Here is a 24865-nt window from a genome sequence, read left to right on the forward strand (position 1 = left end):
ATCCCTTCAGACATTGCTGGATTTGAATCCCTGTTGCTGGCACTTTAACAGTGGATGCTAGTCGCTACCCTAACTGTACCTGCAAGCTTTGTACAATATTGAATTTTGTGGTGGCAGGTCCTCAGACTATCAAGATTACAGGCACCTTTTGGTTTCTAGATCCAAATTTCTTTCATCCTTCTTGAATCCTGTATCCATAACAAAGCCAACAAGGTTTTGCAAAATACCTTAAATGAAATGGAAATGGTAGCCCTACTGTAAGTTAACACATTTACTTGGAATGCAGTAATGCGTGCTATTGATTCTATTTATTGAGATAATACATAGTGAATGTATTGAATTATATTTGGTACAAGATAAATGAATGCTCTAAATTTATTGAAAAGAACATGAATAGCAAGTTTGGAGTTAAACAGGAATGTCTGCAGACACTGGGATTGTAGTGCAACCCACAAAATTGCTGAAGAAACTCAGTGGGTCATGCATTAATTCACAATTAGAAGCTGCTGTACTGAATATATTTTCTTTTGCATTTAGGACAAATATCTCACAACATTACCAGAGAAATGACATATTTTTTTACCAATCTGCTACCATTTACAAAATATGAAGTGTTTGCAATTGCTGAGACAGTGGTGGGTCCTGGACCAAAGGCTAGTGTTAAAATCACAACATCATCTGAAGGTAATTGGTTGAAAATCACTTCAAGTCACCAAAGCTATATTTATCTTGTAACTAGAGTACTTTTTTTAACTTTAGGTGTTAGAGTTTTAGTTAAGCATTGAATCAAACATTTGCTCTTCTAAACACCTCAACAGCACTTACAAAGTTCTATCATATAAGAAATAACGGTTAGTGAGAGTTCCCTGATTGTCAATAATGAATTGTATTAAAAATATTTCCTGTTTTTTAGCCAAATATATGCATATGGCTTTTTAAAAAATTAGTTCTTGTTTTGATTCAATTTGATGTATTTTTAAAAATTATATAAAAACTTTGCTAAGCTTCATCCACTTTTGATTTCAGTAAGTTCCAACTAAATTGCAAGCAGTAACTATACCTTGCATTTAAAGTCTTCATTGTCAATCACAGTTTTAAAGTTTCAGGTTTTCTTACCCCAAGCATCAATGAGCATATTTTATTATCCGAGCATATATAAATGTGATTAGTCAGTAGTTCATAAACTAATCTGAAAGCTGCCATTTTGAAGCTCAATGTTTGGTCAACATTTCAAAATACAATGCCAGACTGAATGATATCTGTGTAATAATGTCAAAGAATATTTTTAAACAGGTATTCAGAGCTTTTATTCTTCTTATTATTAGCTGAAACTGAAAAATTAAAATCTTTCATGCGATAATTTCTACTTTTGATATGGGCTGTGAGGAGAATGCTGAGAAGCCTCAGGAGACTGAGCTGGTTTATTACAGTAAGGGAACAAGACTAAGTGGAAAGATGGCATATTATTTTCAATGCTGAAGAATTGAAAGGAGTTGGGATTCAGATTGACTTGAGTGATCTTGAACATGAATCACTGACGTTGAAATAACACCTAAAATATTTTAGGAAGATTTAGGTGGCAGAATGCTTCAATCATGTAGGATTTTGGTGAGACAACATTTGGTCGATTGTATACATATCTGATATCCCTATCTAAGGATGGAGTGAGTGCAGCAAGGGTTAGCCAGATTGTTTCTTGGGATGGTGGATCTGTTGACAAAAGAGACGTGATGGAAATTGCACCCTGTACTCTATGAAGCTTAGAAGATTAAGGTGTTACACTAAAATGCACAGAATTCTTAGCTGGTTTGAGAGGATTGAAATAGGGGCAATGATTCAGAAATTGCCAAAGTTTGCTGGACAAATTGTTGTTTGTATTGCAAAAGCTAAAAGAGCAAGAAAAGTAAAAGCATGAATGAGCCTGGGCACTGCTGAAGCAAGCAGCAAGTCAGGGCATCATTTGTGGACTAAACAGGCAAGTTAAGAGTTTCAGGTAGGGATCCTTGAAGATATTGTAAATTGAGAATCAAGAACACACTGCTGATAATCAAATTGGATGAAAATCTGTAATTAATGCGAGGAACCTGTTAAATGGCAGATGATATAAGCAGGCCACAACCTTAGGCATGTGGAAGATGTGCATGAAGCACAGAATGTTTGAACAAATCATGCTCTGAGAGAATAGCACAATGGAAGGGAAAAAGATAAAAAAAGCAAAAGGTCTCTGTGGCCCAAGGCCAGGGGGGAAGATGAAAGCAGTTTGACTTGAGGAATTCACACCACCCTGTCAACTCGGTATTACCAAGACCAAGCATAAATTAATTTCTTACCCTCATCTGCTTGGAAAATAGCAAATAAGGGATCTGTAGAGACATACAAGAGAAGCCATGATTAATGCAAAGACTAAAAAACTCTGGAAGAAATATTTTTGGAGCATAAGATGCATAGCTATTTGGCCTTGGTATGTAAGTTTTCACTCATCCTTTCCCACGTTCCGGTCCAGATGTTCATCTGGAATATCTTCTATATTTGCTTAAGGATTCTTTCTTTGTACCGAATCCTGTTTAAGCAGTAAATTGATGATAATGTCTTTCATATGATGTGTATAAATATCAAGCGAAGAGCATTGTCCATTTTCTTTTGTCATATTTGCTTTGTTTTGAGGTTTCCTCACGAGTTTAAATACAAGCGTGCAAGCGCGATTCATCTGCTGCCACTAGGTGGCAATAATTGATAGAACTTGCCGAGAAAGAGACCCATAAGATCCTGCTCTAGTATAAATGAACGTTTGAGTACTGATGAATAAAACAAAAACTATTCTGTTTTTTTTAATTATTACTGGATACAGGCTTTAAATATTAGAGGTTGGGAATCATTCATTTTGGGCGTTTGGAGAACCGAAACATGAAATTTCCATGGAGTCAGTGGCATATTGCCAACGTGTCAGCTGCTACATTCAGTTAGGATGCAAAATCAGCCATACCCACAGTAGTAATTCCTCATGTTCTATATTTTCTCATATATTATGCTCAACTCTAAAGTAGCTGATTGCTACCGAATGTAGTCCCGTCGTTACTGTTCCTTCACCGTGTCATACTGCTAAGAGGCTAGTCTAGTACGATGATTGACAGGAGGAGATATTTGACTGCAGACTTCTTTTTACTCATTTTGTCAACAGGAAGCCAGAATCTTTGCAGACGTTCTAGTCTTTTTGCGTGCCCAATCATGCTGAAGTCAGGGACAGATTCTGGGAGTTAAACAGGAAGGTGTGCAGACGCAGGGATCGTAGTCGAATGCACAACAGTGCTGGAGAAACTCAGCAGGTCACGAGCATTTTTCTTCTGCCCTCCTACCCATATCCACCTGAGATATTGACTATTATATGTGCCCTTTCCTCTCTCCTCCTCCCACCCCAACCCCCACCTTTTAATTCAGACACCTGCCTGCTTTTCGCTCATATTTTGAAGAGCTTAGGCCCAAAACATTAGTTACTCTTTATTCCTGTCGATGCTGCGTGATCTGCTGAGTTTCTCCTGCACTTTTGTACAAAATCCGCAAAATCAGTTGATTGATTGCAGGATGGCTATTAATCCTCAATCCTTGGTTTATTTAGCTAAATTAAACAATTGTGCCTTTATCCATTATACAACTGTGAAACAATTGCATTCTATATGCACATTTTTTCTCAGTTTTAAACATCCCTTCATGACATATCTTCTGTACTTGGGAGATCTTAGCTGTTTTCCATGGGGACCTTGAGGCTTTGATCCACATGTGGAGGTTCATGAGTAATTGTTTCTGATTCATCTGAATGGAGACTTAAGACATTTATGTAATTAATCTTCCTGCAATGTGTCCAAAAACTAAGAATTAGGGTTTGGGGAACAAATACAGCCATCTCATTAAATCTACTTTGAAAAATCAAACTGGACCATTATAACAATGATCCGGAGTGTATATTTTTAAAATTACTTTTGCCTTAAGTATTGTGGCTCAAATTTCACTCCCATGTTTTATCAACAATAATTCCCTGCTTTTTAGTTCCAGGAGAAGTGTTTGATTTAAGAGCAACAAAAGTTGAAAGCAAATCAGCGAAAATAGAATGGGGAAAGCCGCGTCAATCGAATGGAATAATTATCCAGTATCAAATCATTGTCCTTCTGTTGGAGTCACGGCTATCTGTACAAAATATAACCTTGACAGAAAATCTCCAGGTACTTATTTCACTTTATTTCTGTGGGCACATGTTTAGGCGCAAGTGTAGCATTTCTTGTGGTCACAGGGGTAGGTGCTAAGGGGGCGATGGATCTCCCAGTGGCCACCCGTTTCAATTCCCTGCCCCATTCCCAAGCTGAGATGTTTGTCCATGCCTGTAAATTGGAGGAATGACACCTCATATTCTGTCTGAGCGCACTCTAACAAAATGGTATTAACATCAACTTAGCCGGTTTCCGATAGGCCCTCTCCCCTTCTGCTCTCCCTATTTCTCTCTCTCTCTCTCCCCCTTTCCCTCTGTCTGCTTTCCTCCAACTCTGTATTCACAGAGGCACCCCCTTTCCTGATCAATTCTCACCTCTCCTGTCTTCTTTTACATGTCCAATTGCCATCTCTTGTCTGTTTGCCTTGCTTCCACGACCCCTCTGCCCTTTCCTCCCGTTTCCCCCACCCTTTTTATTCAGGTGGAGTAAAACACAAAAGTCTTCAGATGCTATAATTAATAGTAAAAACACAAAAATAGTGAGGGAACTCAGCAACAACCTTGACATTGGTGGTAAGGAGGAAACCTTTACAGTCGACCGCCCAAAGCCAGCATATCTGGACTGTAATGAGCTGCGTTGCAGGGGCAGGCCACCGAAGGCTATGAACAATTGCCCGGTTGCCAGATTGCAGAGATGCGAACTGGCCCGCAAAATGGCCGACGAACGCAGCGACCACGCGGACCTGGGGGTGACACCAGCCCTTGTCCCAGGTGACCTCCGCACGGCAGGAAGATGAGGAACTCTGGTGGGTAAGCTGGCCAACCTGGGGTCGGCGCTTCAACGATGCGGACATCAGCACTAGGGGCCCATATAAGCAGTAAAGAAGTCTTCAATTTTGTGTCTTCCTGCCACACTTGTAGCGTGTACGCTACATTATCTTTTTTTTATATGGAAAAATAAGTGCCCCCATCCTAAAATGTTTTCCTTCAAAATATTAAAAGGAATGGGGGCTTGGCATTACCTAACTTTATTATTGGGCAGCTAATAGTAGATAAATTATTTTTCAGATTCATCCAAAGGAAATTTAGGTGCTTCAAGATGGATTAATTTAGAAATTAAATCCACCAAAAAGTATTCCCTTCTTTTGCTACTTGGAGCACCTTAACCTTTTTTTGGCCTCCAAATTAACTGATAATTTTGTTGTTAGACATGCATTGAGAATCTGGTTTCAATTTAGGAAACATTTTGGGTACCAAAGATTTCTATTAAGCAGACCTGTTTTAGGTAATTCCTCCTTTTTACCTTCAGTTCAAGAGATTAGTTACCATCAATGGTCAAATTTAGGAATCCAATCCTTTTTAGATATTTTTACTATCCAAAATCTTGCCTTGTTTGAACAATTATCCACCAAACCTTTTTTCATTATTTACAAATTAGGAGCTTTTTGAATTTTTGAAGCTCCCTGAAGACTTGGAATCTAATATGATAGGGATGATTTATATAATTACGAAGGGGTGGTATCTGGCCTTTATGAATTATTTCTAAGTTCTAGGGATGTTTCGCTGGACAGCATTTAAAAAAAAAACTGTGGGAAAAAGATTTTTAACAGTTATTTTCTGAAACTGTTTTGAAGTAAGTACATTCATCCTCTCTACATGTTCATTATTACAAGTTAAGGAAATACACCGGGCCCACTATTCCAAAGTCCAATTGGCTAAATTCTATTCTAATCTCTCTTCTAAAAGTGATAAATATGTAACTAAAGAAAGTATACTGTATCATATGTTCTGGTAATGTAATTCTCTTTCCGATTTTTGGGAACTGGCCTGCTTCAGTCTGAAACATTGGCAAGGGAGGAAGAATAACCGGGTCTTTAGTTTTGAATATTAATTTGACTGCCAATCCTTTTCTTGCTCTCTTTGGAATAAGTGGGCCAATGGGTTTGCGATCCCGTGTCGTTGCCTTCGCCTCCCTCATTGCTAGAAGGGCCATATTAATGAGGTGGAAAGGTGCTGTCCCTCCCACTCGCACTCAATGGTTGTCTGATGTTCCGAGACTGAAATGAAGCTTAACTTTGTTTCTTTATGGGTTTCCTTTCTTAATTGTTTTCAAAATTTGTAAGATTAATTAGTTTCTGATTTTTCACACCATTGTTTACCTTCTTTATTTATTATTAGTGGATTGTTTGAGTTAAGCCAATAGCCTCTGAAGGGAGGGGATTGATAATTAGTATCGTCTTTTTTAACTTTTCAATGTAACAGATTTTAATAACATTTTTATTACTATATAAGGTAGGTCAATATTTTATTTTATTGTCATGTACCTACACAACATTTATTTGATGAAATCAATAAAAATATTGCAAAAGAAGGGATGATCAAGGTCACTAATATCCCTGGTTATTCTTCCTCCCTTGCCAATGCCTCAGACTGAAGCAGGCCATTCTCAGTTAACATTCTCTGCAAGTTGAACTGTTAACAATCATCTCCCGCTATAATGAGTCACTACTCCGTTATCCATAATATTGACTCCCACCTTCATCTCATTCGTTATTCTTTAATGTGATAATTTGTCCTTTGAAACCTCCTCCCCCTTTACCTTCATGTGGCCCTCATTAAACACCATTTTCCATCACTTTGCCCTTTTAAGCTATTTTGCTGTTAGTGTCCCACAACAGGTTAGGAGGGCAAAATGATGGTAAATGGTGTTTGATGAGGAATAGAATTGCCCCTTGCAACTTCTCATTCCTTGGTTTTACTACCTCCTTGAGACATTTTTGTTGTCGTACATTATAGTCCATGAATTTATGATGGGTGGATTGAATACTTCGATGGAAGTAGAGCAAATAGCAATGAATGCAAGACAATGACCAAGGAAAAAAAAAAAAGCTACAACTAAATAAAAATAATTCCATATTCTAACAATCCTGTGCTCAATCAGATAAAGGATAGACATAGATTTGCAGCATGATAATAGGGTCTTTCGGCCCATGAGCCCGTATCGCCCAAATGCACCTAATTTACCTATACCCCAAGTACATTGTTTGAATGGTGGGAGGATACCCTTGCAGACACAGAAAGAATGTACAAACTCCATACAGCCAGCACGGGATTCGAAGCCAGTTGCTTGCAGCACTTGGTAATTGTTCTCGATTCATTTCTGAGTACTGCTTCCTTGATTTCTCAGCAGAAATCATATCAAGTCAAGTCACCTTTATTTGTCGTTCATACTATAACTGCTAATGCAATGCACAGTAAAGACAAGATAGCGTTTCTTCAGGACCATGGAGCAGATTTACATAAATATGAGCTAAATATTAAGTCATAATATAGTAAAAATTCATGATATACATGTTCTAGGAATTGAGGAGCCTGATAGGTTTTGGGGGAAAATCTGTTGGACAATCTGAATGCGTGGGCCCAAATGCTCCTTCAGGCTAAAGGTTAGATTTTTGCAATCAAAAAATGAATATATATCAGTAAGAGATGAATAACCTCAGTTTAATTCTGACAGCTGTACTGGAATTAACATTATTCCAATTACTGCCAATCATTGTTTAGTTTGAATTATTTAAATACATTAACCATTTGCACTGTGCATTGATGGAGCTTTCTTTTGTTCCAGGAAATTAAAAACACTACTGAATCAATATATCCTGGTACATTGGTAACAGAATCCAGTCCATTGATTTCCGACGACGACGTAGTCATTATTACAGACTTTGAAGGTTCTGCTGAACTGTTTTCTGAATCCTCATCTTTAGAACCTGCAGTGACTTCATTAACTTCACCAAACGAGAAAGTAATCACTGTTGGTTTGGATCTCTCTGGGACATCAACTGTTCATGAGAAAGGCTTGGAAGCATCTCTGACTGATCAACTAATGTCATATGAGCAGATATTTCCTTCCCCACTAACTTATTCTAAAACTGCCCTCTCTAGTGCAATGCCTGCTGCTGGCTCCACGACATCCTTTACTAAGCAAACAACAGTTAGCCCCTTGGGGCCCCTTGAGTCGCTTCCTACCCTCAGCATGAATTTCAAGCTGAGATCAATGTTGCATAGAAGATCAGTTATTCCAGTTGTCAAGGCAGGTGGAATTTCCCTGCCTCCTAGTTCTGCACCACTTCTTCCTATGTGGAGGCTTCTGCCTAATGGCCTTCAAAATATCACCAAAGGTAAATAGGTCACAGTTTCAGTATGTGGTTACAACAGGTGGGGATGACCCAGTGGCATGGTGATGTAATTAGTATAGACACTTGCTCTTCAGAGTTAACAAAATATTTTCCAATGATCATATTGTAATGGTTTTACATTCAACAGCATGAGTGAAATTTTTTCTAAGATAAATTTAAGAAATAATAACTTGTAAAGAAACATCTTTTGTAACAATCCTTGATATGCATTGTATTTAGAATAAAATGTTATTGTTAAATAGCTGAAGGAATCCTATAAGTTACTTAAACTGGAGAACATTCATTAAAGTATTTCTCTTTCTTGTTGTCCTTCCCATCTTATCTCTGATTTATTTCTATTGTCAAGAGCTAGTGTTTCTGAATTTGACAACATGTTAGAAATTGAGATGGTGAACTTGTTCTTTTTCTTCACAACATAGAGAGTGAAACCAGTCTGCAGGTCATTGACCCTTCATCTGAGCAGCTGTCATATGTTGTAAGAGAACTTGTACCTTATACTGATTACATTGTCAGAGTGTCAGCATTCACTGTTGTTGGAGAAGGACCACCAAGCAGTATTTCTTTAAAGACACCACAGTATGGTATGTTACTAAGGAATCCATGGTCTTTGTTCTGAAGTATAAAATAATACTTTGGATTCTTTAAAGTTGATTAAATCTCTTCTTTTATGGTATTTTTAGTACCAAGTTCAGTTCGGAATGTCACTTATAAAAATCTAACTTCCACATCAGTACTGATATTCTGGGATCCACCTGCCATGCCTAATGGCATAATAACCCATTACACACTCTATGCTGTGGAAGAAGGCACAGCTGAGGCTTTCCAGAGAACTGTCATGAGCAACAATATTACCCTAACAGGTATGTCAAAAAGAATAAATGAGTTGAAATGTAAAGGTTTTTGAGGATCGATTAAATATTTGGGAAGCTATTAAAATGAGGATGATTGTACATGTAAATTATCAAGCTGCGAAGCATCACAAAAATACTGTTGTTAAAAATGTAATGTCCAATTCTTGGAAAGACAACATTTGGAGGTTCCCATTCTTTTTATTCCTCTTACCCCTTGGGCATTTTTATAGGTTCCCGTGTATCCCTAAAAATAAAGGATAAAAAAAAAAACGACTGTGCAATCTGACTGCAGATTACAACACCATGTATTGACAGTAGTGGTTATTCTCTCAGACCTAATGTACCCCCCTGAAAAGTGCAAATGTACCACTGGGGTACATGTACCCCAGGTTGGGAACCCTGCCTTAGATGGATAGTCTTGTTGAGCTGCAGATCACCATTCAGTGAAAGATGGCAGAAGGAATGGAGATCTGTGCCTCCAGCTTCCTCATAGCTGAACATTCATAAACTCGATGATAACACCAGCATGTGGCATAATCTCATTTATCTCTCATGTAAATAAAGCTGTTGGGTGATTTGTTGCCTTTTAAAAATAAACAATGGTAGAATTTTGCATTGAGAGCATCACATAACCAATATTTTAGTCAGATTGGCAATTAACAGAGGAAATTTCCAAGACCCTGCAATTAACATGGAAAATAATATTTTCAACAGGAGAAAGAAAATGTTGCTGATTGTAGTCTCCTGGCATTTTACCAGTAGTTATTGGTGTTGTAAATCTCTATACAATGTATGAGGGTATGGTGTTTAGCTCAAAGTATGATGTTGGCTTTAAGTGCTGTACCCGACTAACTAATGTCACACCTGCAATTTTGAACACTGTACCAGAACAGTTTAGAAGCATTCATCTCAGAATTTATATGGATCGGGGTAATGAAGCTCAAGTTTTATTCCCCTCAGTAATGTCAGTTTTTTTTTTCCTTTTGAATTTGTAGGTTTGAAAAAATTCACAGAATATAAAATGAGAGTGACAGCATCGACATCCGCAGGGGAAAGCGCTCTCTCTGGAGAAGATGATCTTTTCGTGCAAACTCTTGAAGATGGTAAGAAAGAATGGTTGATGAAGCACCTGGGGTCCTGGCATTCATGGAGAGAAATTTAGAGTTCAAGAGGGAAGGTCTGAATGAAAAATTGGAATACTGGATCCAATTCTTGTTACCCATTTCACAAAAGACCTAGAGGGGGTAAAGAAGAGATTTATGAGAATAGTTTTAGGGGTGAAGAATTTCGGAAGCAAGTTTAGGATTGTGCTTTTCAGAGGAAAGAGGATGGTGGGGGGGGGTGTGGGGGGAGGACATTTGAGATCAGAGGGAAGCTCTGATGATGGATTGTTCTTTGGATTTCTTCTCTTACATTAATTCATTTTAAATATTCAGGCCAGTGATTCAGTCTTGTAAGTATTTCCAAATCAAACCTCTGATAACACATTTATGTTTTTGTCATGCTACCCAGAACCAGAGTCACCTCCTGAAAACCTAACCTTCAATAATATAACAGCAACAACTGTTCACTTGAGCTGGTCAACTCCAGAGAGACCCAATGGAATTATTATATACTATGAAGTCATTTATGTCAATTATACTGATTCCTTTGTGCTGAACAGTACAGTAACTAACATTTATCTAGAAAACTTGAAGTCATTTTCTCCATATAACATCTCTGTGAAAGCATTTACTAAGTATGGTCACGGGAATCAAACATCTTTAACTGCTCTTTTGTTCACGGAACAAGGTGGTAAGTACCTTTTTGAACTAATATAATAGTACTTGTTTTTGAAGAGTTTAGATTTTTTCCAAAAAATTGGAAACCCACCGCTGTTACTAGGAAAATACATCAAACCTGTTTTCTGCAGGTGGGTTACAATTTTAATGCTGTAAAAAAGCCATCTGTGGTGGAAGCTGATATGCCTTTAACTATTGCTTACCAGGAGCATTATCTTTAGCTTTGAGTTATTCATTTTAATGGGGCCTGTTTTTTTGTTAGCAGTGAGGGCAAAGAGTTAACAATAAACTAGCAAAATATACCTTCCATAATCCTTCCGGTTGAAAGTGTTCTGACTCATTTCTCGATTTCTTTCCAGCTTCTAGTAGTCTGTGATCTGCAAGTACATTAGTTCCACTGAAGTAGCAGTTTCATGGAACCCTCCATTGAAATACCAGTGGCATTATATTATTCTGCACAGTAAACTTCAGGAATATCTCCCCACTCCATGTACTCTGTTCCTGTAACTGATAGCATTTTACAGTGGAGAGAGGTGGAAATGTAGCAATTAATAATCTGAGTACTGTGTATTATTTTCTGTTTTGTATCTCAATGATACATCTCTCTATGTCTTTCATAAGGGCTGTGAAAATTTATGCATGTTGTGAATTAGAAATTAAATATGTTGCATTCTAGAATTTAAAATGTGTCTTGGGATGCAAGAGCTCTTGCTGGATATAAAAACTAATATGTCCGACATAATCCTGTTTCATTCCTCATGTATGATATGCTAATTCTGTACTCATTCACCTCTCCCTTCTATCTTTCATTTTAAGTCTTGGTTTGGGATAAAACCGATGGCCATAACAGTGCTAATATATTTTTGATTGACTTCTGATTGGTAATGACAACAAAAGCAGAATGATTTTTTTTTTCCCAATGGATTTTACATCAAGTTCAAGTATTCATCTGTATTAACGTTAACTCACTGACAAATTAATTCAACAAGATTACTGACCTACCTCTGGGTTTTTTGAATGTTGGCCAAAGTCAACGGACATTAGTTGCTGTAAAAACACAACGCTGAAGAAACTCAGCAGGTCAAAATATATAGCAAAGATGAAGATACAGAACCAACATTTTGGGCTTCATCTTTGAAGGGAGTTCTATGGGATTCTCTCTCACTGCTCCCATCTGTAATCCTGAAGAAGTTAGTTGCTTATGTGTTTCATTAAATTGGATTACCATCGTTCGGTCGAATTGACCTGCGTTCAGTGGCATCACTAGGGTTGATGTCACCCAGTGCAGTAACTCATGGTGTCACCCACTCCCCCCCCCCAACCCCACCACCATGGACCTCCTCCTGTGCCAGACTGTTCTGTTTCTCGAAAATCGTAATTCCTGTATATCACTGAATGCAATGGCAATAGTAAACAGCTAGCAAAATTAAAATTACACCTTTTAAATTGTTTTGTAAAATCTTACTACATTGAATTACAATATTATTCGTTATCACATAATTAATAACTGAGTGGAAGCCTTTTTTTGATTTTTCTCCTCCTTTTCCTTCAATTACTACTTCATTTTCAAAAAAGTTATTGATATAGGTTCACAAATACTAATGACCACAATATTGTAGCTAAAACACCAGAAAACATCAGCAGCAACAAAAACAACAGTGCGTGCAGATGAAACCATGTGATTTGAAGCATCATTGTCTTTGGGTAATAATGACAGCTCTGACCGGAGCACATTAGAAGGTTCAAAAAGGAAATCAGCATCGAGTTTTAGCCTTACATGTATATTGATACATGCAAGCTGGGCTTATGAAGAAACGTTTTTTTGTTGTTATAACTAACTCTAAGGATATTTTTATATATTAAAAAAAATTCTGCTGAAACACTGTACAAACATTTGATAGACGGTCATTTTGGTGTCACCCCCTCGATGGTGTCCCCCAGTACTTGTATTCACTGTGGAAATAATTTTAACAGCAGCAGTCTCCTCGCTGCAAATGGAGACTCTCCGAGGTTAGCACTCAACCCCTTCTTGGGCATTTGAATTTCTAGTTTTCATTTTACTATTATTAATTATGCTGGTTGCAAGTCTTGCTATTTTTCTTGTCACCGTGGCTTTAAATTATAATCTTCACTATTCAGTAGAGTCACATTATGATTAGCATAATTATAATTTCTAAAATTCGCTTCATGATAACTAAGAAGGAGCAACTTCCTCTTCCCATCAAGCCATTGATGTCAGGGGTCAATGGTCTATCAGTTCTGTCAGGATTGGAAAACAATGGGCCTAAATGTAGCACCAATGTCGGGTTCTGCTCTGAACCAGGCAATTCCTGATGGTGAAGGTGCAATTTATTTGTTTAGGTGCTTTGCATATAGGGGAGACAGCAACGTTCCTCTAATTTTTAGTCGTCAGTGTGCACAAAAATCTTACGTTGTGCAAATATTTTTCCTGTGACAAAAGTACGTGCAGCTTGAATGCTTGTGCAAGTGTAAACTTGAAATTGTTTCAAGATCATTTTGGCACAGCCTATGTCTCACAGCTAATAAAACTGCATTAGCATGTTTTAATATATAATACAAGTACGATTGCATTCTACAAGGTAACATATTTCGTTAAGAATAGTCATTATTAATTACTGTATCATTTTAGGTAACTGAGCTTTCATGCCCACGTTAATTTCCCTTTGTGCGCTGGCTGCAAAATGTGTGTGCACGTCCACACCTGCATAGCTTAGAGGGAACAGTTAGGGCACCTGAATTAGTCTTCTGGTGGGAGAAAGGAAAACACCGACTGCCAGTAAATCACAAAATTGTCCTAACAGGTTGAATTGAGTTGAAATGTGGAGGCACGGTTAGCACAACACTATTACAGCGCCAGCGGCCCGGGATTGAATCCAGCACATTCTCCCCATGTCTGCCTGGATTCTTCCCATCCTCCTAAACATACGGTGTTGTTGATTTTTAGCACAGAGTTGTGGTAGATGCCTGAAATGTGCTGCCAGGGGAGGCTGAGGGGTAATTGAGCGGCATGGCTGTAAATGGCCAGAATTGGCTTCTACCATGCTGTAAATAAAACAAAAATAAATAAATTCTTTTTGACGCGGATTGACCTTTGCAAGCAGATTGTCATAATGACCATTAGGAAGAGAAAATCCTGCGAGTCTATCTTCCCTAAATATGGATTGCAAAATAATAGCTTAAACAAACCAAACCCAGAATCTCAGCTTTAGTAAGCACAGTCGACAGCAGGTGCAAAGCCTGCGCTGACATCGACCCAGTGGAATTCTTGAGGTATCAATCAATGTAGGTTCTATTATTTTCACAATGGTCTGTTGCACTTATTGATGAGTATACAGCAAGTAAAATATGATACTGTAAATGGAAAATACTGCAGGTGTTAGGGTTAGGAAATCAAACTGAGAAATTGGAATAAACCAGAAAAGACTAGAAATGTTCAACAGGTCCAGGCGAGGGAGTAAAGCGTAAGATCATGAAGGTGAAGTTGCAACTTTGTATCCAGAACTTGAAACATTAACTTTTTTTGTCTCTTTTTGCCTACTAAAGCTTATGCATCTTAGCTTTGTGTAGCTGAATAAAATTTCCAAATTGTTTCTTATTGATTATTATTTTTACCTTGCAGTTCCTGATAGTGCACCAGAAAATATCACATATATATTTACTGCTCCTCTGGATGTTAGAATATATTTTCTTCCACCATCAACACCTAATGGAATTATACAGTATTATACACTGTACCTTGTAACCCAAAATGATAGTGACCAGCTCACTGCACACAGTACAAATCAGTCTGTCATGATAACAGGTAAGAAAATAAAACCGAGATACATTTTGATTAAATGTTTTAAGATATCTCAGGTGAACAGAGAAACACGGTCAATTCTTCGCAACATTGTTTACAGAGAATTAAAAGAATATCAGAATTATATACAGTATAACTCCTGTTATCCAGAATTCGAGCAACCTCAAACAATTGGCAACAAAATCGAGGAAAATAAATAGGTTAAAAAATACAGGTTTAAAATTGGTACATCTCATCATTAATTCACCAATACATGCAACATGCAACCAGAGAATTCAAATATCCTGCATCTATCAATCCCCATAGGTGCCTGATACCAGGGATTTTACTGCACCAATGTATTCTTCAAATGATGTGCTTGTGCACTAATTGGGGTGAAGGTCTGACATAATTTTATTTCAGGGAATAAGTAATCTTTCAAAGTGGCATCAAACTTTCATGAAAAATGGACAGGACATTTGTTTTTGCCGGTGATCTTTGAAAATACAGAATACAAGGAAATCAATTGGTGATTTTATTTATGTTAACATTGTGCACGGGAGATTTTGATTTAAGTTGTATGTATTCTAGCTCTCCCATGTTGGAGTTCGACAACACTTTCGTTTAGGCCATGAATTGGTGACCACACCGCATCCATCCGTAGAAGGATATGGAGACTTTGAAGAGAGTGCCAAAGAGGTTCAGCAAGTTGTATTAGCGATGAAGTGAGGTTTGACACATCTTTTTCTTCTGGAAAGCCGGAGGCTGAGGGGCAACCTGGCAGAAGTGCATAAGTCGACCAGAGGCCGTGATAGACTAAGTTGTCGGAATCTTTCCCCCAGGGTGGAAATGTCAGATGCTAGAGGGTGTAGATTGAAGATGAGATGGAGGAATTGTAAAGGAGATTTGTGAGGCAAGTTTTTGGCACAGAGTTGTGGTAGATGCCTGAAATGTGCTGCCGGGGGAGGCTGTGGAAGCTGATGCAATAGCAGTATTTAAGAAGCATATGAACCGGCGGGAGATAATGGATCAAGTGTACGCAGGTGGGATGAGTTTAAATTGGTATCATAGTCGGCTGGCCAAAGGACCTGCTGCTATGTTGTATAACACAATGATTTGTTTATTAAATATAAATAATTTTTTGTGACCACATGGCCAACATATTAAGCCTACACGATTAGTTCATTTAAAGGGAGGTATAATGTACCACACAGTACACATGCATTCTGAGAAGTCTCTTCTATCACAGGTTTTATTTACTGTGACACCTGCTAAAACTTGACTTGAGTTATGAGGCAGTAAAAACAGAGAAGTGCTGAAGGAACTCAGCAGGTTTCACAGTGCTCATGGGAGGCAAAGACAGACAACTTAAGTTTTTTTCAAGAAGGCCTCAAGCCCAAAATATTGGTTATATATCTTTGCCTCCTGTGGACCTTCCGAGTTCCTCCAACACTTCTGCTTTTTTACTACAATCATAGCATCTGTAAACTTTTGAATTTCCCCTTAAATGTGAGCCAGCTATTTTGAGCAAAGTGGCTCATACATAACAAAGTTCTGCATGAAAATGATTCACGCCAGCCTTCTGATAAGATCAAAAACACCATGGATCGAGAAGAGTTGTGTTATATTTCCTTGTGACACAGGAGTTTATGATGCCCTTTGAGTTGAACTTGCTCTCAGTGGTGTCCTATCAGTTCCATTCCACAACCTTTCCCTGACTCCCTTGCCACCTATCTACATCAGGGGGAATTTACAGCAACAAATACTCTCCTAGATTGTCTTTTGAGATGTGGTAGGAAACCAAAGTACCCGGGAAATGTCCACCTAATTTCACGAATAATGTGAAAACTCCACACAGGTAGCATTATGTCAGGATCAAGCTGAACGGACTGGAACTGTGGTCCAGTGCTACTGCACCACTCTCCTGGCCAGTTGCGAATTGGGGCTTGATTTCAATTTCATTATAAATACTGAATATAAAAAAAACATTCCAAACATAATTCATAATATGATTGGATGTAAATAATCAGAGAAATTCTTATTTCAGATCTATCCTGTGTAATACATCTTAAATAATTGTTCATTTCCACATTGATGTGCTTCTCGGTCTTTGATCACTGACCTTAATCCATTGATGAAATTTCAAAAAAACATTTTGGAAGTCAGTTTTATTGGAAACTGAGTGTATTTCATGACCTGATGGATCTTTTTGAAATAATTATTCTATGTACAGTAAAACCCCCGGTATCCATGACCTACGTGGATTGGTAGATGCTGGATAAGTAAAATTTCTGGTCAGTTGAGGTTGGGGGCACAAATTTCATATTTTTTACCAATTTATTTTCCACAATTTCCGGTTGCTTGAGGCTGCCGGCAACTTGAATTCCAGATGACAGGGATATTACTCCATATAAAATTCTGATAAAAATATTTTTTGCATTCATGTGTTACAGGCTTAAGTGCGAATGAAAATTATACCTTAAAAATATCAGCAAGTACAAGCAAGGGTGAAGGAATTCAAAGTCAACCACTGTATATTTTGACTGGGGATGATGGTAAGCACAGTGAAAAACTTTATTACTGTTCACCAATTGCTTCAAAGATGTACAATTTAACAGTTCTCAATTTTTAACTTACAAACAAAGGAATTACATTAGAAGTGCACATTGTTCTTTCTGTGTTAACACTTACATGGAGAATTCTTGTCTTTTTATACACACAATGCATAGTTCCTGGCTCACCACCTCAATCATTCACATCAAAGCAACTGTCTTCTACCACTGTACGTTTGTCATGGAAACCTCCTTTGGAATCAAATGGAATGATTCTCTATTACACAGTGTATATATGGTAAGATTTTAAAAATTGGTTAACATCAACAGTAAATTTTAAGACATTTATTACAAAGTAATTCTATCAAAAATGTATTTGATTAAAGTGGATTTTATCCTGTTTTTTTCTCCCCCATGTATTATACAATGCTAAACATTCACCAACAGGAAAAACTATAATAATTTATATTTGACTAATATTATAATTGTTTAACATTACCCTCATTGTTGGAATCTTGTTTCTAACATCATCATCATTCTGCAGGGTCTTGATACTCCTGACACGCTCTCTGATATTGATCTCCCCAACTACAGGTCCAAACTATCAGGCAGGAGAGTGATTAGAGCAATGCTATTACAATGCCACCATCTTAGGATCAAATCTGGTGCTGACTGTTGGAGGATTTGTACATTCTCCCCGTGTCTGCATGGGTTTCCTCCCTGTGCTCCAGTTTCCTTCCACCCTTCATTTGGGATATTTGGGTGTCGTGGGCCAGAAGGGTCTGTTACTGTGCTGTTTGTCTAAATTGAAAAAAAAAATTAAATTAAATTTCACAACACAACTTCTCTGCAATCTTCTCCTCTCTCTGTCACCTCCATAAGATGGTCTGTAGCCCAACTGGTTTAAAGTGTGCAGGGTCTGTTCTGACTTGCATAATTCATTGAGACTTTAGTTGATTGGAATTTCAAGTTCTGGGAGACTTGTAGAGAAAGTGCACAGGCATTGCACACATTGTTGCATTAATAAGCCTTTCACATACTGTAGAATTTCTAGCCCATGAAGTTTTTGCATTAGAACTGAAAAAAGCTAAACCAGTACACTAAGAATTGTGTTTTATAATTCTTTCCAAGGTAACGGGGATCATTTTGGATTTGATGTTTAGATTGGAAGAGATCTTAAAATATTCAGAATGAATTGTGAGCTTAAGTCAATTCTGATAAGGACATGAATCAGGATTTGAGGCAGGAGCTGACAGTGAATTGGGGGGGTTCAAGCAACCAGGAAGTATGTTGATAACCCTATATTACAGGTTAGTTATAGATGCTCACTGCTGATCCATGAATTAAGATTGCATTTGTCTAGTTTGCATCCAACAGCATAAACTTGCTGGATGGAGAAGGCAAGATCCTTAACAATATGGACCCAACTGGGAGAAGATCCAGAGGGCAAAAACAAAATGTGAGACGTAGTAAAAACACAAAGGTGCTAGAGGATATCAGCAATCTTGCAGTGTCCATAGAAGGTAAAGATATATAACTAATGTTTTGAGAAAGAGAGAGAGAGACAGAGCTAGAGGTGTTGCTCCTTCAGTTATTGGGTAGTTCCAGCCTGGCAGTGCATTAGATCATTTGGGGCACCCTCCAACCAGATGGGATTGGCATCAACTTAAACCTATGTTACTGAATCTCCTACTCTGGGCAAAAGACTGAGTGTTCATTCTTATCTATTCCCTCTTCTTGTAAAGGAATGCAACAACACAACTCATTTTAAATGAGACAGGAACATCTATATTGCTGAAGGATTTGGATGGTGTTGAGTACCATGCTTTTGTAACTGCAAATACCAAATTTGGTGATGGTGGAATGAAAAGTAATAACATCACATTTCGAACCTCTGAAAGTTGTAAGTATCTTTCTGAACTTTTAAAACTTTTGAGTGAGGTCAGAAGGAATTTCTTCGCACATAGGTCTATGAATCTAATGAACTTTTTACTCCAGACAGTTGTTGACGCTCAGTTGGTGGGTACTTGGAAGTCTGTGGCCAATGGATTTTTGTAGTTCAGGGGAATTGAGAGATGGATAATTGGCAGGTAGTGGAGATGAGGTAGAAAATCAGAGATGATTTTCCTAATGGTAGCCTAAACTCATCATATTACTTACACTATTATCTTTTAAAATTAACATTATTGATTCAAATAAGAGAGTTCACTCTCTGTGTTCAATATAGTATGGAATGATTTAAGCACAGAGAACCATTGTACCTGTGCCTCTCTTTGATAGATCTATCTAATTGATCGTGTATCTGAATATTGGGAACTTGGCTTAATTCTTTAGCTGGGATTATGCCTAGTTTGGTAAAGATTAATTATAGCATATATTTTTCAAAAGAGACTATGTATCTAAAATGAACATTTCTTCTGCAGCGAGTCCTGAGGGCACTATTTCCTATGTCAACAGAAGTTCCACGTCCATTCAAGTCTTTTGGAATCATCCAATTAAATCAGCTGGAGCTGTTGAGTTCTACACTGTTCACTATAGAAATACTTCAGGTGATTTTGCAAAGGTAAGGTGGTTCCTGACTTCAGCTGTGACATTTTTTAAAATAAATTATTTTTGAATGAGTAAACTGATGACGACAGGCTGGATTTACATGTCCCTGTGTATTGGGAGCAGAGTCGAGGTACAGGGAGTCTAGTCACATGCAGGAAAGTCTTAAGTAAATGTAATACACATACCAGTGTTTTTTTAATTCAGCTGTTGAGATGATGTTTAAAGTGAATTGACTTCAATTCCAGTGTTTATAGGGATATTGTGAATTTGTGAGTGGGGGATGGCATGGAAAACTAGGATAATTATATGGAAAGCATGGATGTTATGACAGTCATACTATGCTTTGCTCTTGGTGATGTGTACAACCTAGCTATCTAATGAAGAATTAAATATCTTGCACAAAGTATCTGCTCAATTTTGACAATACCAATGGCAGTCGAATTACCATCATGTACATAATTGCAAAACACTCCTTAGCAGTTCATGGTTGTAATCTTGTGCAGGGTTTCCACCATCCTGTGAGAGATACATCAGTGCAGAATTCATCAGACTTCACATGAGCACACGATTTAGATGCAATGATTATTGGAGAACAGTGGTGCAGATCAGTTAAGATCATGGATAAACAGGTGGTGAGGGAGATGACCATTGGAGGGGGCTGGAAAATGATTGGTGGGGAATTGAGGACTTTGGCAAAGAAGGGGGAGTTAAAATAATAATTAAATGACATGCAATGAAAACAGGAACCTTCTTGGGCAGGTGCAGGCTCTTTGACTGTGAAGCTGGCCTCAAGCCTTTAGTTCAGACCAGTCTCACTGCTTGAAGTCTGTGCAAATTGGAGTTTTGTGCAAGTGCATTTAGATGAGCATTGTATATTGGTTGGCAGCACTGTTTATGCCCAGCTGACTATATGGATTTAATATCAGCAATTGTACAACCATTACTCAAGATGGCAAATAGCGTTTAGATAAAAGATCATTTGTTTGGTGCACAAAACTGTCAAGCTAGAGAATGAAATTTCTAGATCACAATTTTATTGATTACTCCTTTGCATTCGTTGAATACTAAATAAAGTTAGGTTTCTAGGCCTCTTTTAAATTGATCTTCAGCTGTGTCGGAACAATTCAAGGAGTGTACTCTTTCCTTTTATTCTTTGATTTAGTTATTTACACTTTTCTCTAATTCTTTTAGTAATTTGCCATTTGTCTTCTCCGATTCCACTTGTATCTTTCAAATGCCAACGGCGGGATTATGCTTTTGAACTTCAATGACCAGTGTAATGGAAAAGGTAGCAATCTTCATGTCAGTCTCTTGGGTAACTTATTTGACATCTTGTCCACCCACTCACCACTAGCCTCACTCCAGTTTGATGTTATTCCCATAGTAGTAAACTGATTATTTCTGTTCTTCAGCCTATTTCTCATCCATCCTCCAGGACTTTCCTTGCTTCTCCAAGGATGATTTTTTAAAATGCCCCATCCTAAGCATGTCATCGAGGTAAAATGCAGAGGGAAAACTAAGAGTGGAGAATGCATACAGGTGGAAAACAATACACATGGGAAGTCATGAAATCTGATAATTACATTGATCTATGAAGGTTCACAACTTTAGTCCAAAATTATGATTTGAAAGCTACCATCAGGGAATTGAAAATGCAGATTGAATATAATGTTATTTTAATCTACAATATAAATAATAACATTATTTTAAAGCAATGATTTCAGTGGGTCGAGCAGCAACTGTGGACAGGAAGGAATCAAGACCCTGCCTCAGAAATGAGGGGAGAGAAAGATAAAGAGAAGGGAGGGTTGAGACAGGTGTTAGTAAACGATAGGTGGGCCAAGGAGGAATGAAGGATGATGGACGGATGGAATCAGGTGGGGCGGGGAGAGAGGTGCAACTGAAAGGAAGGAGTAGCTGAGGGATAGGTGAAAACAAAGAAAGAGAAAAGCAGGGCAGATGGAGCAAGTGGGGGAGAGGGTGATGGTGGAGTCAGCTGCTGTAGGATGATAAATGGGAACACAAAGTGCGGGAATCTGAAGGGGGAAGGGTGCAAGGACAGATGTAACCAGATGCGAAAGGGAATCTGGTTAGTGGCAGATGGATGGAACCAGGAGAGGGACGAAAATGAGAGGACTGATGGTAGAGTGGGAGGAGTGAAAGATGGGAACACAGGAGGTAAGGGTTAGCTGCAGTTGAAAAAAAAATCAATGTTCATATCCTTGGGGAGAAGACTCCCACGAGGAATAGGAGTTGTTGCTTTAGTTTGCACTGAACTCATGCTGGCAGTGGAAACATCAAGAATCCCTTTTCTCCCAGAGATGCTGCTTGACCTGTGGAGTTTCTCCAGCGTTGTTTATTGCTCTAGTTTCCAGCATCTACAGTTTGTGTATTTCAGTACTTGTATTGTCTTAAATGCTTGAATGAAACAAAGGCTATTATTTTTCAGAATATCACAGATTTCAAACAAGACAGTAATGATGGTGACATTGCCAATGTGTCAGTGATTTTGATTAATTTGACCAAATTTAGTCACTATAAACTATGGATGATAGCCTGCACTACCCTTCCAGATGAAATTCAGACAAGCGAACTGATTGATGTCCACACTGATGAAGATGGTAAGTTTGCAATAGAGAAATTCTGGGAGTCAGTAAGGAGTAGTGACTGAAATATTGGTTTTATTGCACCTTGCCAATCAATCTAACTAAAAGAGGATTTTCACTTTTTTTCAGTGCCAGGAGCTCCTCCACAGGACTTGCTGATTATTAATTATACAGCAGATTCTGCCTTGGTTGGGTGGAAACCCAGTCCTATACCAAATGGTATTGTGGAGCTCTACAGTTTAAAAATAATTGACAACACAAGTGAAAGTATACATTTTAAGGTATTAAAATTGAAATTTTGATTTGAGCATTTTATTCCTTTATACCAGTCTGGAACTTAAGACTTTAATTGGTATATATTCATTAAGATATATAAAATGTTTACATCACTCTCAAAGTTAAAGATGAGCATTCTGAACCATTTCAAAACAAGTTTGAATGATAGCTTTTTGCCTCTTCTTTATATAACCACATTTTCAGAAATGATTCTCATGCAAAATATGAAGTTGTTGATTTGACTAAAAGAAATGCCAAAATACATGCTTAATAAAGCAATCCTTTGAGGGATAATAATTAAATAATACAAGCTGTTATTTTTCTATTCCACTCAAACAATTTTCTTCGTCCACCAAAAAATGTAATATTCTGGAACCAAATTCTGTTTGAACATATTATAGGTGAAAATACTCAGTGACATAAATATCGATTTTAAAAATCTCACTCTTTTCTCTTGTGTTTTAAGAATGTATCAGGATTACTTCATGAAGCAACACTCTCTGGCTTTGAATCATTGCATAAATATTACATCAGTGTATCAGCTTTTACCAAAGTTGGAAATGGAGATCAGTTTAGTAATACTGTAATTTTCACAGTAAATGAATCAGGTTTGTTGCATTATTGATGTTCAATAAAAGTAGTTTTAAGTCTGTCAATTTGTTTCATCATGAAGTCATGGTGGTATTGCTGAGCTTGGTGGTTACTAGACGTTATACCCAGGTTTGAAATTATTAGCATAGTGGTATTTTGCCTTTTAATTTGAATGATTTTAACAAAAGCAATCCTCAGAAAATATTTGATTTACAATATTTTTGTTAGACATAGAGCACAGTAACAGGCCCCATGAGCCCGTGCCACCTAATTACATCCAATTGACCGTACATTTTGAAAGGTGGGAATTAACCAGAGCACTGGAAGAAACCCAGACAGACACGGGGAGAATGTACAAGCTCCTTACATACAGCACTGGATTCAAATCCGGGTCGCTGGCGCTGTAAAAGCGTTGCATTAACTACTTTGCTAACCATGTCACTGGCTCTGTTTCAGATTGATCGTCAGATGTTTCAGGACAATTCCTGAATTCCTTTTATTCTTTTATTTAGTTATTTGCACTTGTCTCCAATTTATTGTAATTTGCCAGTTGTATTCTCTGATTCTACTTGTATCTTCCAAATGCCAGTAGCTGGGATTGTGTTTCTGAAACTTTCACTAATATAATAGAAACAGTAGCCATCTTTATATTACTCTCTTTGGTAACCTTTTGATATCTTGCCCACCCACTCGCCATTCCCTCCCCCACCCAACTCATTAGATCTTTCTGCTTTGACTTGAAACTTAAAAACATTACCTCAAAACCAGTCTTATATGCCAAGTATAAAATCTGACAGCGGTCTAAGCTCTCCCCTAGGGAGTCCACCTTCCCAGTCTGACTGGCGTTGGCTCTGTAAAGACGTTAAATGGCCTGTTAAAGGAACTGATGGTGGTTTATTTTAAAATATACTAATAAAATTTAAACCTTTGGGTAATTTTCTTTCAAAATATTTTGACAGCATCACTCCAGTGGTAAGTGCCAGATTTGGGGTAATCTTACACAGCGAGTATAGTTCAAAACCTTCATTGTAAGTGAAAACTTTGGGGGCCAACTTATACAAGAGTTGTCTTATACGCCAGCATATATGGTAACAATCAAACGACACTCTATGGCCTAAGACTGAATACCAACGTGGACATTAATCCTTGGGACCTTGCTGATAAATGCTATAGTGACTTGACCCTCCAAGACATCTTTAACTCAAATTAAATACTCCAGTGATTTATTGTACCATAGTTTGTTTCTGTGTCATTGTTCTTAAACCTCTCCAATGGTAGATTGGTGAGGATACTGACAGCTTGTCATGAGCTAGGATAGAATGAGTTATCATTTATCCAACATTATTTATTGTTGCCCTTGGTCAAGATCTGTGTGGGGATTTGATTGATAAGGTATAAATAGATCATAACAGCTTCTTGGAAATCTAGGGTGGCACGGTTAGTAGCGATTAGCATGGCGATATTG

General features: G+C 37.8%; 1 protein-coding gene across 1 annotated transcript in view; it reads left to right on the forward strand.

Annotated features, from left to right (window-relative positions):
- ptprq (protein tyrosine phosphatase receptor type Q) overlaps nucleotides 1-24865 on the forward strand; it is a 152531-nt gene that overhangs the window by 55727 nt on the left and 71939 nt on the right. Inside the window, exons 24-38 of the mRNA XM_069904020.1 lie at nucleotides 538-684; nucleotides 4042-4214; nucleotides 7824-8376; nucleotides 8814-8975; nucleotides 9075-9254; nucleotides 10241-10348; nucleotides 10758-11039; nucleotides 14667-14849; nucleotides 17279-17380; nucleotides 17555-17675; nucleotides 19123-19280; nucleotides 19801-19940; nucleotides 22377-22548; nucleotides 22663-22814; nucleotides 23276-23417. Of these exons, the coding sequence (XP_069760121.1) occupies nucleotides 538-684; nucleotides 4042-4214; nucleotides 7824-8376; nucleotides 8814-8975; nucleotides 9075-9254; nucleotides 10241-10348; nucleotides 10758-11039; nucleotides 14667-14849; nucleotides 17279-17380; nucleotides 17555-17675; nucleotides 19123-19280; nucleotides 19801-19940; nucleotides 22377-22548; nucleotides 22663-22814; nucleotides 23276-23417 (2775 nt within the window). The remainder of the gene's footprint in view (nucleotides 1-537; nucleotides 685-4041; nucleotides 4215-7823; nucleotides 8377-8813; nucleotides 8976-9074; nucleotides 9255-10240; nucleotides 10349-10757; nucleotides 11040-14666; nucleotides 14850-17278; nucleotides 17381-17554; nucleotides 17676-19122; nucleotides 19281-19800; nucleotides 19941-22376; nucleotides 22549-22662; nucleotides 22815-23275; nucleotides 23418-24865) is intronic.

Source organism: Narcine bancroftii, chromosome 11 (genome assembly GCF_036971445.1).
Source record: "Narcine bancroftii isolate sNarBan1 chromosome 11, sNarBan1.hap1, whole genome shotgun sequence".
NCBI lineage: Eukaryota > Metazoa > Chordata > Chondrichthyes > Torpediniformes > Narcinidae > Narcine > Narcine bancroftii.